The sequence below is a fragment of the Sus scrofa genome, chromosome 10 (genome assembly GCF_000003025.6).
Source record: "Sus scrofa isolate TJ Tabasco breed Duroc chromosome 10, Sscrofa11.1, whole genome shotgun sequence".
Lineage (NCBI taxonomy): Eukaryota > Metazoa > Chordata > Mammalia > Artiodactyla > Suidae > Sus > Sus scrofa.
In genome coordinates this window covers 65,219,262-65,235,345 of record NC_010452.4, presented here as the reverse complement: position 1 = coordinate 65,235,345, position 16,084 = coordinate 65,219,262, and the positions used below count along the sequence as shown (strand labels likewise).

At 44.8% G+C, this 16,084-nt stretch overlaps 1 protein-coding gene across 12 annotated transcripts in view; it reads left to right on the top strand.

The window, feature by feature from the left end:
• Positions 1-16,084, top strand: part of FAM208B (family with sequence similarity 208 member B) — a 70,893-nt gene that overhangs the window by 33,128 nt on the left and 21,681 nt on the right. For all 12 annotated transcript variants that reach the window (XM_021065042.1, XM_021065043.1, XM_021065041.1 and 9 more), the window contains 5 exons: positions 354-457; positions 4,769-4,841; positions 4,941-5,003; positions 10,005-10,724; positions 14,482-14,724. In XM_021065042.1, the coding sequence (XP_020920701.1) occupies positions 354-457; positions 4,769-4,841; positions 4,941-5,003; positions 10,005-10,724; positions 14,482-14,724 (1,203 nt within the window). The remainder of the gene's footprint in view (positions 1-353; positions 458-4,768; positions 4,842-4,940; positions 5,004-10,004; positions 10,725-14,481; positions 14,725-16,084) is intronic.

Sequence of the window (16,084 nt, the reverse complement as noted above, 5' to 3'; positions counted from 1 at the left end):
AGGGGTCAGATGTATGTGCTTTTAAATCAAGAAAACAATGCAGAAAACATGAGAAGGATATTTCTTGGTCATTTAGATTAATTCATGGGATGTTAGTGTTTTTATTATATAGTGTTTGTCTTGTTAATCTTATAGTAGTGTCAGTATAAATAAAAGCATTGTTTTTAAATGCTGTATGCAATAACTCTTTATTAAGGAGTTTTATAACCAAGAGGATTGAATGACAAATGTTCTTTGAATAGTATTCCTAGTTCTTCTCTTATCTTTTTAACATATAAAATGAATAAATCGGTTATTTTAAAAAATAGCATTTTAAAATAAGAAATGTTCCATTTTTCTGATTTTCTCCACAGTCTGTTGCCAAGATATGTGCTTCAGTATGTACGAGGTGGAACTATCAAACAAACAAGGGGGGGGAGTAGATAAACTCACAGAATACATTAAAAGGGAGCAATTGGTAAGAATCATCCATTTAAAATGCAATTATTATTTTTCCCTTAAATTGAAAAATCAATATCTAATTATTAGTTGGCTCTGCCTAGATTGTATTGTTTTGGGTTGTTAAAAAAAGTTTTGTGGTTTTTTTTGTCGTTGTTTCTTTAGGGCCACACCCTCGGCGTATGGAAGTTCCCAGGCTGGGGGTTGAATTGGAGCTGCAGCTGCCGACCTACACACAGCCATAGCAACACCAGATCCAAGCCACGTGTGTGACCTACACCATAGCTCGTGGCAGCGTGGGATCCTTAACCCACTGAGCGAGGCCAGGGATCGAACCCGCAACCTCATGGTTCCTAAGTTGGATTCATTAACCACTGAGACAGGATTTTTATCATTTGATATTTATTGACATATTTATGGGTTGACATTTTCATCCCCTTTTTTTTTGGTTTTGTTATGCTTTGTTTTGTTTTTTAGGGCCACCCTGTGGCATATGAAAGTTCCCAGGCTAGGGGTTGAATTGGAGCTGCAGCTGCTGGCCTACACCACAGCCATAGCAATGTGGGACCTGAGCCACATCTTCGACCTATGCTGCAGCTTGTGGCAGTGCTGGATCCTTAACCCACTGAGCGAGGTCAGGGATCAAACCCGAATCCTCATGGATACTAGTCAGATTCTTAACCCCCTGAGCCACAGTGGGAACTCCCCCCTTTGTATTTTAGTTTACTTCTTTGTCTCACTGGTCGGTTCATACTCCTGGCTTTAAGAATAGGAAGACAGGAGTTCCCGTCATGGCGCAGTGGTTAACGAATTGGACTGGGAACCATGAGGTTGTGGGTTCCACCCTGGCCTTGCTCAGTGGGTTGGGGATCCAGTGTTGCCGTGAGCTGTGGTGTAGGTTGCAGTCATGACTCGTATCCCACGTTGCTGTGGCTGTGGTGTAGGCCGGTGGCTACAGCTCTGATTAGACCCCTAGCCTGGGAACCTCCATATGCCGCGAGAGTGGCCCTAGAGGAAAAAAAAAAGGCAAAAAAAAAAAGAATAGGAAGACAGTTTTTCTCAGATTCTTTTTTGTTGTTCTATGACAGAAGAATTGAGTAGATGTGTAGTATTTCCATGCTAATCAAATGGCCATTCATGAGATACTTCTTTAAAAGTGGCCTTTGTCAGGAGTTCCCACTGTGGCAGAATGGGTTAAGGATCTGGCATTGTCTTTGCAGTGGTTCAGGTTGCAGTTGAGGCTCAGGTTCAATCCCCAGCCCAGTGCAGTAGGTTAAAGATACAGAATGGCCACAGCTGTGGCATAGCTCACAGCTGCGGCTCAGATTCAGTCTCTGGCCTGGGAACTTGGATATGTTGTGTGACCAAAAGAAAAAAAAAAGTGGCCTTTGTAAACATATAAGTTTATAAGGAAAGAAAAATCGCTGCTTCTCTTGTTTTCATAACGTGGAAAAGTAAGACTTTACTAAGAAATGGATAACAATTCAAAGACTTCTCCACGCTACGTTCTCCAGGGCCCTCCGAGTATGATAAGGAGTCGGTGCTGATCCTGTAGAGAGTCCCAAACATCCCAGAGAACACGGTAGAAGGGAGGGAAGTGACCAAAGTCTGCGCCCTTGAGTGGCAGGGCAGACTGTCCCCGTCGCAGGTGGCATGAAACCAGTGCATTGAATGGGCTAGGTCGGCGGCCTTGGGGGTGGCGTCAGGAAGAGGCTTTGAGTTGCATGTAGCAGAAACCCAGACTGTCTCACACGGTACAAAATTGGTATAGGCCTAGGTCCCCTTCTCTCTTAGGCCCGCCTCTCCTGTCTCCATGCAGCAGTTCTGTCCTAGGCTCATCAGGGCTGCATGCTTCCTTTCTGCTTCCAGAGAGAACCCCTCCTCCAAACCTTGGCGTGTGTCCTCAGGCCAGACCCCTCACCTGCACATCTCCCAGCCAGTAACTGTAAAGGGAAGGGCCCACCCTGGTTAGCTTAGGCCGCTCAGAGCCCACCTTCCAGAACTGGGCTGGAGTGTAAGCTCAGTGCCCCCATTCTGCAGTGAGAAGGTGCAGGGGGCCAGTCAAATGCTGAGCAGATAACCCTGAATGTCGATTCGGATTATAGGCCGTGTGTTTCTGAAGTAGTTCATTTTCTATTTGGAAATTTTAAAAGGAGAAAGTTCAAAGGTGTTTTCAAAAAATGTAGTGGTAAAGGGCTTTACTTGGGCGGGCATCTGGTCTTGAACTCAGGGGCCTCAGGGCCCAGGCTAATTCATAGCCTGTATTAATGATAATGACGTATGTAAACTCCCTATCCTATAAGGTTCTTCCCTCTCAGTACTCCTGCTTCTTTTCCTGCCTTGTTTTATTAGGAATGATCTTTTTTCCCCCCTTTTATAGCCTCACCTGCAGCTTATTGCAGTTCTGAGTCTAGGGGTTGAATCAGAGCTGTAGCCGAGACATATGCTACAGCCACAGCAACACTGGATCTGAGACCTGTGCCTCAGCTTGCAGCAATGCTAGATCCTTAACCCACTGAGCAAGGCCAGGGATTGAACTTGCATCCTCATGGAGACAAGTCAGGCCCTTAACCTGCTGAGCCACAATGGGAACTCCATGAATAATTTAGTCTCAGTCTCCCCACCTAGACATTGAGCTCCTTGAGGGCAGGTATCATGTCTAAGCATCTTTGGCATCTTGGTGCCTGGTGTGTGGTAGCCAAGCAGTAAATGCCTTTCATACCTAGAACACTGGCCTTCAAGAGCAGTACAGTGCAAGGTCTCCTTTTAAAAAGGTGTTAAGGATTTGCATGGCTGTGTTTTTCATGTGTAAATGAAAGAGGCCGGAAGTAGATTGAAATTCCAAAGATTCTATAATTTTCCCCACAGAGGTTAAAATAGGAAGTTTAGCCCTTTCCGCACATGATTTGAGAGACTAAATAACAGACTACATATTTGTTTTATTTGCACATTTTTGGGAATATAGAAGTGTGTAGTTTTTAGCAGAGACAGGGATTTTACTTTTATCTATATTACAAAACTAAAATGCAGAATAATGTGGCTAATTATTGTCACTTTTACCTTTTTCACCGATGAGAAAAATAAAACAAGTATTACACCTGTTTGCTGATAAATATCAGAGCTGTGGACGTACATAACTATTGGTATGTTTATTCAGTGATGGTTTCTTGAGTGCTTCCTATGTGCCAGGAGCAAAGATAAAAAATAGCCCCTGCCATCAAGGAGCTAAAAAGACTGTGGAGGAGACGGAGATATAAACCAACAAATGCATAAGGGGCTGCGATAGAAAATGTGGAGACACAGGAGTGATTGTTCCTGTGAGCAAGTGACAGGCTCGTAACTTAGTTCTGATAAATAATTGGACAGGAAGTCTTTTTCTCATACTTGAGTTGTTACTGAATAGTTTATTGATGTATCGTATTTTGGGCTTATGACCTATCAATTTTTGTAATATGTTTTATCAGTTTATTCTAAAAAGTGATATATTTTATTCAGTTTTTCTAACTGGAAAATTACTGCATGAACATTGAATTTTATCTTTGTTATGGGTATGTAGGCTTGTGAAATGGTGAATAATGGGAAAGAAGAACCGTTATCATTATGATTTCAAATGACAGCTTTTAGATGACTTCAAAACTCCGCTGAAGACTGGTGGGAGGAAAAGAGAATTTCTTTCCGTCTGCATTTCCTCTTACTAGGGGACATAATTAGATGTTATTTACTATTATTCTATGTCACTTAGGATGCTATAGAAAGGATGCCTTTAATAGATGATATCCTTCAGGTTTTCTAGTTCCAGGATTCTCTGACATTTTTTGTGTTAACATGAGCTTAGCATAAGTATGATTCACATTAAGCATAGGTATGATTGACCTTGAATTTGTAGTGGCTAAATGGAAACAGAGCAGCTACTTAGTGGTGTGAAACGTGTCAGTGAAAAAAATGAAAGTCGTTTCTGATTGATTAGTTACGTAGTTGACCATCTCCTAAAACTAACCCATGACAGTCCAGTTACTTGTTACTATCTGTGGCCCTGACAAGGCCAAGGTTGTTTGAGTGCCGAGGAGCTTGCTCTTTCTGATATCGGGGACATAATTGCCCTGATTCCCAAAATACTAGCATTTCAAGAATTTTTTTTTTTTTTTGGAGTTCCCATTGTGGCTCAATGGTAAGGACTCAACCTCTGGCCTGGGAACTTGCATATGCTGCAGGTGCAGCCATTTTTAACGAATTTTTTTTTTTAAACTTTTCCTGAGCTTAAAAATCATTGAAGAATGTGGTAGAGGGAGAAGAGCAATTGAAACGTCTCTCTTGCTTTTTTATGTTTAAGGCAATCATCAAATGCTTAGAAGATCGAGAGTTTTTCATTTTACTTACGTCATCAGCCTTAATAGCGGAAACAAGTAAGGACAACTTTTTTAAAAAGAGTATTTTTCACTGTGTTTACTTTTACTTTGTAAGATCAGCAACCTGACTTTTCTTCTGCTGGACATTCCCTCTAGATCTTGGAGAGGAGCAGGCGGGCCTGCGAGGGCTGCATCTCTGCCATTCATCCGCGCCAGCAGGTAAGGGCCCAGCGCTCGCCGTCCCGCGCCTCTGGCTGTCTCTCAGTCCGCGTCTTTCTTAGAACAGCTTTCTTCCTTCTCTCCGTTCTTTGTAGGTTCACCCCTTCCTGTCTTCCCCACACTCAGATAGCCGCCTGCCTACTGACAGTTCTTTCCACTTAGCTGTCTCAGATGTCCTCACATTCAGCGTGTCCACACTGGATGCATCTGCTGCTTGCTGAACAACAGCCAGGGGCTGCTTTTCTCCCAGGCTCCGTGTCAGTAGGACGCAAGGTCTCCACAGAGGCGCGTCCCTCTACGTGGGCTGCTGTCTGCTCCCCCCAGTCGGGAGACGATGGCCCCCCAGGACAGGCATCGCCTGTCAGGGACAAGGATACTGCTCCTGCAGTATGCAGATAGGTATCTCTGGTGCGAGAATTTCGGAGGGCAGTTAGGAAACGACCGCTACAGAGGCTCTGGTCGAGGGAGGTGATGAGTACAATCAGGGAAGCACTGATAGGGTCCCTTACCCGTGGCTGTCAGGTGTCGGCCTAAACATCACTTTGCTGGTTCCCTTCACCCTCTTCAGCGAGGGCCCCTAGGCTTATCACCAGTAGAACTGAAGTATTATTTTTGTGATGAGTTGAGTTTTGTTTTGTTTTGTTTTTGCTTTTTAGGGCCGCACCCGCAGCATATGGAGGTTCCCAGGCTAGGGGTTGAATAGGAGGTAGCTGCCAGCCTACACCACAGCCACAGCAACTCAGGATCTGAGCTGGGTCTTCGATCTATGCTGCATCTCAAGGCAACGCCAGATCCTTAACCCACTGAGCAAGGCCAGGGATCAAACCCACATCCTCATGGATACTCGTTGGGTTTGTAACCCGCCGAGCCACGATGGTAGCTCCTCGTAATTAGTTCATTTAAGGCCAGGCTTTCCTGTATTCTGCTGTATCCCTACTGCCTGGCACCTAAAAAATGATAAATGTTTGCTGAGCAAATAAATAAATGAAAGTATGAGGAAATTTCCCTCATTGCTTTATAATCACACTCTTGTATGTTTAAACATAATTTACATATTTTTTATAAAGCTACAACCAATGCAACTTTTTTTTCAAGTGAAAGCAATGTTTTTTTAGTATGTATTTTCTTATTAGTTATGCCACTCAAAAATTTTTTTCAATTGATATTTTTAAATTGCATTTAGCTACTCAAAACAGAGAACTGTACTTTCTCTGGTATCACTTCTTTGGAATAAGTATAACATCACTGATCATAATAACATGGCAACAGCTGCTTACGCTTTTCAAGCACTTGCTGTGTCAGTATTCTGCTAGATACCATTGATTCAGCAGCCCTTACGATAGGTGTTTTTATTAGGACGGCTTCAAAGATGAGGAGACTGAGACTCAGACTTGCGTGAGGGCAAGCACCTGCCCTCGCTCTGGCTCCTGGTTCTGTCCTTACACGCCTCGTCTTAGGTGGATAAGAAACCAGAGTTCCCGGGCCTTCGCTGTTGAGCGGCCTGGGATTTCTTTTTGAATAAACATCGGAGTGTTGTGTTTAATGTTCACAGCCTCCTCTGGCTGCTCTTAAGACACGTTCTATTTCTGGTCACTCAGACATGTTCAGTGCTGTGATTCTTTGTTTTAAATTGCGTGACTCTGGTCAGCAGGCGTAAAAAGTTCTTTTCTGAGATTTACCAGGAGCCTTTTACAAGTCATTCTGAGTTTTGTCTTCCCAAATTCTTGAAATAATGTAGTAGTCTAGAAAAACACTACTTGCTTGTGATGTGTTCATAGTACATAAGAACTTTTTAAATTTTATTTGTCCCTGTTACTTTTGTAAAAATTTATGTAATTTTTTTTTTTTTTTCGCCTTTTTAGGGCCTCACCTACGGCATACGGAGGTTCCCAGGCTAGGGGTTGAATTGGAGCTACAGCTGCCAGCCTACTCCACAGCCACAGCAATGTGAAATCTGAGCCACATCTGTGACCTACACCACAGCTCACGGCAACGCTGGATCCTTAGGCCACTGAGTGAAGCCAGGGATTGAATCTGCATCCTCACAGATACTAGTTGGATTAATTTCTGCTGAGCCATGACAGGAACTCCGTTGTTACTTTTTATTTTATTTGTTCTTCTTGGTTTTTTTAATTACTTACTTTTATTACATTTATGGTTGTACACCAGTCATCACAACCAAATTTTACAGCGTTTCCATCCCAAAGCCTCAGTGCATCCCCCCACCCCCTACCTGTCCATTTTGGAAACCATAAGTTTTTCACAGTCTGTGAGTCAGCATCTGATCTGCAAAGAAGGTCGTCGTGTGCTTTTTGCAGATTCCACATGTCAGTGAGAGCATCTGACGTCGGCGTCTGACCGTCTGGCTGGCCTCACTGGGCATGATCATTTCTAGGTCCATCCGTGTGGCTGTAGATGCCGGGATTTCGTTCCTTTTAATCGCCTGTTCCATAAGTGGTGCTGGGAAAACTGGACAGCCGCATGGAAAAGAATGAATTGAGAACACTTCCTAACACCATACACAAAAATAAACTCAAGTGGATTAAAGACCTAGATGCAAGACCAGATACCATAAAACTCTTAGAGGAAAACGTAGGCCAAACACTGTCCGACTTAAACGACAGCAGCATCTTCTCAGATCCACCTCCTAGAGTCATGACCGTAAAAACAAACAATGAACAGCTGGAACTTCAGTAAACGTGGAAGTTTCTGCACAGCAAAGGAAACCCTAAGCCAAAGGAAAAGATAAGCTACCGTTGTTACTTTTTAAATGAACTGCCGAGAAAGGAATTTTTATTTTAGTGCCCAGCCACATTTTCCTATTTTAATTGCCATTCTTGTCCCGATGTTTGCTTGAGTACATATGTATTCACATGGCTGCACCTGTGGCGTTTGGAGGTCCCCAGGCCGGGGGTCGAATTGGAGCTGCAGCTGAGGCCTCCGCCACAGCAACTCGGGATCTGAGCCGTGTCTGTGACCTGAGCCACTGCTTGCAGCAACACTGGATCCTTAACCTGCTGAGCACGGCCAGGGATTGAACCCTCTTGAGGACTATGTCAGGTTCTTAATCCACTGAGCCACAGTGGAACTCCTGTTTTTTGGTTGTGGGTTTTTTTTTTGTTTTGTTTTGTTTTGGGTTTTTTTTGGTGTTTCTTAATTTTGCACTAAACTTTTTCTTTAAAAAAAAGAATAGTGTACTTCGTACTTCAGTTTAGTAGGCACCAAAGGTCTTTATTATCTGTGGGGTTTTATTACTGACAGCTCCTGCGTTTTCTAGGATTTTATTACCTACTTCTCAGTAACCTGACTCTCTTTTTTCCCCTTACTGTTTTCCTTTAGGTTATTGACTTGCTGAAAAATTAGCATTTCAGTCAAATAGTGAACCAGGGAGAAAAAGTAAAACAGACTAATCAGCCTAGTTACTTAATATTAAAAATTTTTAAATTTCATCTGATAGAGAATGTAATGAAATGTACACCAGTATTTATCATGAGACTTGGGTGTTACTTAAGGGGTGTTTTTTGTTTTTGTTTTTGTTTTTTGTCTTTGCTAGGGCCATACCCATGGCATATGGAGGTTCCCAGGCTAGGGGTCGAATCAGAGCTGTTGCTGCAGGCCTGCACCAGAACCATAGCAACGCTGGATCCAAGCCCCATCTGGGACCTACACCACAGCTCACGGCAATGCAGCATCCCCAACCCACTGAGCAAGGCCAGGGATCAAACCCGCAACCTCATGGTTCCTAGTCTGATTCGTTAACCACTGCGCCACGACGGAAGCTCCTACTTAAGAGTTTTAATTCTTTTAATTTTTTATTTTTAGGGCCACACCTGCGCATATGGAGGTTCTCAGGCTAGAGGTCGAATTGGAGCCATAGCCACATCAGATCCAAGCCGCATCTGCAACCTACACCACCGCTCACAATAATGCCAGATCCTTAACCCCCTGAGCAAGGCCAGGGATTGAACCCAAAACCTCATGGTTCTGAGTCAGACTTGTTTCTGCTGTTTCACAACAGGAACTCCAGGGTTTTAATTTTTTTAGTTCAGTCGTTTGTCTTGTAACTCTTTTTTGTTTTTTAGAGCCACATCTGCGGCACATGGAGGTTCCCAGCCTAGGGGCTGAATTGGAGCTACAGCTGGTGGCCTTCGCCACAGCCACATCAGATCGGAGCTGAGTCTGTGACTTATGCCGCAGCTCACAGCAGTGCCAGATCCTTAACCCACTGACCGAGGCCAGGGATCAAACCTGCAACCTCCGTGGTTCCTAGTTGGATTTGTTTCTGCTGAGCCACAATGGGACTCCTCTTCTGGTTTTATTGAGATGCAGTTGACAAACAGCACTGTATAAATTTAAGGTTTATAGCATATGATTTGACTTACGTATATCATAAAACAATTACTACAGTAGGTCTAGTGAACATCCATTGTGTCATATAGATAAAAATCAGAGAAATGGAAAAAAGTTTGGTTCCTCATGATGAGAACTCCTAGGATTTTCTTTCTTAACAACTTTCATATATGATGTCAGCAGGGTGAATTATCTTTATCATGTTGTGTATTATATACCTAGTACTTATTTACCTTACAACTGGAAGTTTGTACCTTTTCGTTATCTTCTTAAAAGATTATATAAGGTACAGATAAGAGATTTTAAAAGCAGAAAATGAGAATGAAAAAGCAAATCTGCCAAGCTCTAAAGGCTGGTGTGTTGAGCTCACCCTGGGCTCCTGGTCAGATGAGACGGAGCTGAAGGCAGACCTGCCTTCTTCATTCTCACCGGGTAATTCCATCCAAATGATGGTTTTTGGGTCTCTGTGTGTTTCTGTACACAGGGAGATATAAGCGGACCCGTCACTCTTCTATTAACTGCCATGTAGATTACCATTTGAAACACTGTATCATATTTAACCATCCCATAAATTCGTAACCTAAAGCATTTTTTCCTGCATGTTTTTGAAAACCAAATTTCTGGTTTTTAATATATGTATATGTATTTTAGGGCTGAAAGACTTGAAGGTTGAAGATGACTTCTCATTGAAGGTGATACCTATTTTGCCTGCCCTTCATTGTGCCCTGCTAGAAGCAAAGAAATCATTTACTGAGAAAGACATCTGTCTAAACAAATTAGTCAAACATAATTTCCAAGAACTGTACAAGGTGGACAAAAGTCCTGCATTGACTGCTGCGTCTCAGGACGGAATTAAAGAGACTGCGTTCTTTGGCAAAGTGTCCAGTGATTTCGACTTGGTTCCTCCAGCTGAAAAGTGCCCTCTAGAGGCTTGGAGTCAGCTGAAGTCTTATTTTTCAGATCCTAGTGGGTACATCTTGGAAGTGTCTACTGCGTTGGATTTATTGGCAGAGCGTCCTCAGTCTCCTTGTATCTCAGATGGAATTTGCGATGCTGGATTTTCTTTAGCTATGACTCCAGATCCTGAATTTCACGACTCAGAGACAGAAGTAAAAAAAGAAACAGAAACGGAGAAGAATTCTGAAGAGGTGTTTAAAGCCAGGCAAGGAGCTGTGGTCCCACTGAGTCCAGCATCAAACCTGAGAGTGCAGCCTAAGAGAAAGGCCAGCACGCTGCCCACAGTGCAGAGTAAAAGGGTGAGCCTGTGCCGCCCCTTCCCCAAAAGGACTCCTGCGGGAGCCAGCAAGGGTCCAGGCTCTCCCACGACTCTCCAGTTAGTCAAAGGACAGTTTCCTCAGAAAAGAAAAAGAGGTAAGCCACAGTCTGTGTGGATTTTGAAGTGAGCAGTTAGTAATAACTGCTGTGTTCTAATAATTCTAATTTCCTGCCTGCTCCTCCTGGACTGTAGCTTGACAGTGACCACTAGGAGGGCTCTCCAGGTCATGTTTGAGAAGCACTGGTCTGGATAACAGGTGAAAATCAAGGAGTAGGACAAAAGCTTGTTTGTCACTGCTCAAACCATCGCTCAGTTATTTTCGTGCCCCCCTGAGAAATAAGGCCATCCACCTTCTGTGCTGTCCTGGGACGCGTTAGAGTGGAAGAAGAGGATCTCGGAACTCAGGCACGCTCAGAGCAGGTGGCCACGTGATACCTGTTAAGGGGGAGATGCCTGGACCCTCCCCAGCTGGAACATCCGGGGCAGAATTGCTCACCCTTTGTGTGTGTCAGTTTTCAGAGTGGTCCGCCTGGGTCCTGCTCCAGACCCCTGAAGCACTGCCCAGTGTCCTGAAGGCATGTGCATGGAAACAGTTCCGCAGGTGCTCTTTTGCCCCGAACACAGAGAATCGGCGCTCAGAGCCATTTAATGTTAGTCAGATGCAGACAACACAGGCAACAGCTTGGCTTAGAGTCATCTCAGATGACGTGTAGTGTGTTTTCTTTAAAACTAGGGAACACGTGCTCTTTGACCTTTTAGAGAAAGGGCAAGCAGACGGTGGCCAGAGTCTGGGCCCCTTAAGCATCTGCCGTCTGTCTCTGGCTCCTTTCCTGGGCGGCACAGGTGAGCGGTTGTGACCAAAAATACGGTCTGTCTGGCCGCTCACAGAAACGATCCGCCGGTCCACCTGTATTTTGAATTTAGAAATTCCGATGCCTAGAGAAGAAACACGGGAGGTGTGTGGAGCCCCAGGGTTCGAGGTGGTTAGGATTTTACCCTGTTGGTAACAGGGAGTTATTTCTAGCCCTGGGGTGGGGGTGGGCGTGTGTGGAGGGTGGGTGGAAGGAGTGGTGGTGCGAAGCAGTAACTGCCGCTGTTCGCTTCCTGCCAAGCCAGGCCAGCCGTCTTGGGTTTCTTCTCTAAATGAACCATTTTACGTGAAACTAGTAAATAAATTATCATTCAGCATATATGTTGTCGCTGTTTCTCAAAAAGATTTTTTGTTTTTTGGCTGCACCCACAACACGTGGAAATTGCCAGGCTGGGGATCAAACTTGCACCACAGCAATAGCCCGAGCCGTTGGAGTGACGATACCAGATCCTTAAACCACTGTGCCGCGGGAGAACTCTGGAAGGTTTTTAATTTCATCCACTACAGTTTTTGCTTTCTTTTTTGGCTGTCCCGCAGCACATGGGCCAGGGATCAGACCTACACTACAGCTGTGGCAATGCCACATTCTTAACCCCCTGTGTCGGGCCAGGAATCGAACCTGCATCCCAGCACTGCAGAGACGCTGCCAATCCCGACGGGCCACAGCAGGAACTCCCATCCACCACCATGTTTTATGTTATAGTCCAGGACCCACACATTTACACACACTGAAACAAAAATTTCAAAAAACACTTACCATACCCGATTCTCTTCAGTTCTGTTTCACTTAACAAAGAATTCCAGTTGCACCCATCACGCTTATTTCACAGTCCACCTGTGGATTCTTACAGGCAGTTTGAGAAACATGTTGGATGGGGCACGTAAGCAGAGCGGTCCCTGCAGGGTCACCTGTTGTTCCTGTGTCTCCTCCTCGTCCCCCCACCTGGGCTGTGGGAGACGTTCCACTCCTGCCCGTGCAGATGTTGCTCTTCCCCTGGTCCTGAGCATCTCGTCTTATTTTCTTTTTTCTCCTTTTTTTTTTTTTTTTTTGCTTTTTAGGGCCACACCTTGGCATATGGAACTTCCATGCCAGGGGGTCTAATCAGAGCTGTAGCCGCCGGCCTACACCATAGCCATAGCAACATGGGATCCGAGCTGCATCTGCGACCTACACCACAGCTCACGGCAATGCCGGATCCTTAACCCACTGAGTGAGGCCAGGGACTGAACCCACAACCTTATGGTTCCTAGTCAGATTCATTTCCGCTGCGCCACAATGGGAACTCCTTTTTCTCTCCTTATTTTTATTTTTCTGCTCAATTTATATTTTGCCCTTTTTTATGCTAAAAGTTTGGAAGTTGTAACTGGTACAGAATCAGAAGTCTAATTCTAAGAGTAAACAAAAATATGCTTCTCTGTTGCTTTTAATAGGGATGAAAATAATTACGCCAGGGAGGTATGCATTAGTTTTTTTTTTAGATCACTTGTTTTTCTAGCTCCCAAAAGAATGAAATGAAATTGGTCTCTTTTCTACATTTCACTAATAACCATCACGTTTTTAAACTCTTTAGTATCTTGTTTTCTGTTCTCAATTAGAATGGTGTTTTCAGGAATTCCCGTCATGGCACAGCAGGAAACAAATCCGACTAGGAGCCATGAGGTTGCGGGCTTGATCCCTGGCCTCACTCAGTGGGTTAAGGATCTGGTTTTGCCATGAGTTGTGGTATAGGTTGCAGACTCGGCTCGGATCTGGTGTTGCTATGGCTGTGGTGTAAGCTGGCGGCTACGGCTCCAATTAGACCCCTAGCCTGGGAACCTCCATATGCCATGGGTGTGGCCCTAAAAAAAAAGGGCAAAAGACCAAAACAAGTGTTTTCAGAGTTCCCATTATGGTTCAGTTAGTTAAGAACCTGCCATTGTCTCTCTGAGGATGCAGGTTCGATCCCTGGCCTTGTTCAGTGGATTACAGATCCAGGTGTTGGCTCGAGCTCCAGTGTAGATCACAGATGCGGCTTGGATCCAGTGCTGCTGTGGCTATGGTGTAGGCCAGCAGCTGCAGCTCCAGTTGGAACCCTGGCCTGGGAACTTCCATATGCCGAGGTGTGGCTGTAAAAAAAAAGAAAGTTTTTTCTGTATAATGGAATTTTAAAATATCTGCAGACATTCGTGTGTGATTATTTTATGTATCTTTGGGACTAAATTTTTTTATGGGAACAACTAAAATTATGAAACGTCAGTGGGAAAAAAGTTTTCAAAAGGCACATTTAGTACCTTTTTTTTAACTCTTAAAGGATTGAAACACTTTCTTTGTGTGATGTGAGCAGGTTGTTTTCAGTTGTTATCCTCATGTGCCTCCACCTGTGGCTGTTTCCTTCCTTCCCTGTGAGCAGGAAGAGCATTTTGCACAAGAAAGAAGCAATTATCATAGGTTTGTGGGACGTTAAATACATGAGGACTTTTTTTCAGTGTTTCTTCCTTGGTCTTCTCTTAAAAGATGATTTTTCAGGTGGTATTAGACTTCGATATTTAGGTAGTAAAATGCGCAAGGTGACTCTCCGCGAACCTCCCGTCTCCTCTCTGTAGTGCGATTATGAGAGCTGTGTTGCATTTGTGTAAATTGAATTTTCTGTCACCCGGTGCTGTGAACTAGCATATATTCAGCCTTACCTGCCACATCAGTCAGCAGAGATTATGGAGTTTTTTAAAAACCTTGTTTTTATAAGGTTATTGCCCTGATATTTTTCTTCCAAACCTGATAGAGATGTAACCCATCACGTATTGAGCAAGTTCAAGTTTTATATTTATGTGAGAACGTCTAACTCTGTTAAAAAAAAAAAATCTTTTCATGAAATACCCCCAATGTTATATTTTATTCCGCATTACTAAAGTTACCCCCCAAAACAAAAGAAATAAAAGGAGAAACTGTGCCAATAAATACCTGAGCCCCTACCCCTTAAAAAGTGGTGTCTTTTCTGCATAAGGTGCTGAGGTGCTGGCCGCGCAGTTTGTGCAGACAGCCAAATCGGATAGGAAAAACCAAGACGCTCCCATTTCTGAAGATGTTCCAGTGGCAGCGAATGCTAAAAGGGCAAGGAGACGAGAGAAATCGCCAGTCACAGCCGCTCCCAGGGCCGAGCCACCCGTGAGGAGATCGCCGCAAAAGCAGAGGGCCAGCCTGGTGCAAGGCGAGGAGCATCCCCGAATCAGTGGGCAGCCACCCGCCGGTAAGAGCCGCTCTTCCCGCACCTGTGAGCTCCGCCGGAGGGACCCGGCGAGGCCTACGCGAGGCCGGCGTGGTGTCCTCAGACGACGGGCAGCGGTCGAGACCTGGCACGCTGTCGCTGTCGCCGTCGCCCTGGGTTCAGACGCCGTCAGTTCGGGTGACCCGGCCCGGTTGTGAGCGGGCGAGGCGGGCAGAGCGATGCGGCCTCTCCCTTCCTCGTACCCTTGAATCTCTGCCAGTTTTCTGTCTGATCTCAGGAGGCACTCATCGATCTTTAGATTTGTTAAGAATCTCAAAGTTAGTGGAATTCAGGGGAAAGATAGAGTCGTTTTCTTGGGGTGACGTGTCATCGGTGAGCTTGGTTTTTCCTGTAACCTAGCTCGTCAGTCACCTCCCTCCGCGGCCCATCGGGCTGCAGCGCGGGCATCCGTACCAAACGCCTGCCCGTCTCTCCGGGCAGTTACAATGCGATCTTCACCGCGTGGCCACGTCTCCCTCCTGTCGTGTCCCAATGTGCCTTCCCGCGCAGCAGCACTCGGGGCCACCCTGCTGGCCCCACGCCTGCTTTCAGTCCTGTGCAGTCGCCTCCCCGGTGCAGGCTCTGCTCGGCTAAGTCTGCGTGGAGGCCTGGCCTCATGCTCTGATCTGCACTCGTCTCTCCTCTTTGATTTCCTTTTGGGGTAGTGAGAACATGATCAACTTAAATTCATACTCTTCCAATCTTTATTTTTTATGTATTTATTTATTTTTGCTTCGTAGGGTTGCACCTGTGGCATACGAAAGTTCCCAGGCTAGGGTCGGAGCTGCAGTTGCCGGCCACAGCCACAGCAACATGGGATCTGAGACGTGTCTGCGGCCTGTACCTCAGCTCATGGCAGTGCCGGATCCTTACTGAGCGAGGCCAGGGATCAAACCCACATCCTTATGGATACGAGTTGGGCCACAACGGGAGCTCCCTATTTCCCAGTCATTTGCTGTGTCTTGGTCCCATTTTTCCAGTCGTTTGTGAACAGGACGAGCAGAGACACACATACATAATGCATTGTATTCCTAGCCTTGTCGTTTGAATCCCTTGGCTGATTCAGCTTCCAGATATTTGTAGACTAATCGATTAGTGGGAGGAGTTAATGCAGAAAAAGGAGCCCAGAAAATGAAAGTCTGCAAAATGTGTATGAAGAAATGGGCTGATTTATATTGTAAATGTCTGTATATATTGTGCAGCCACATTTCAAGTTAATTTTAAGATTTCCGCCTTTTAAATAGTCTTAATTTTTCTTGTATTTTGTAATCACCACTCCTAATCTGCTTCATTTCTTATACTTAAAATATCAGTTTAAGAAGGCTGAACCCATTTTGTTACT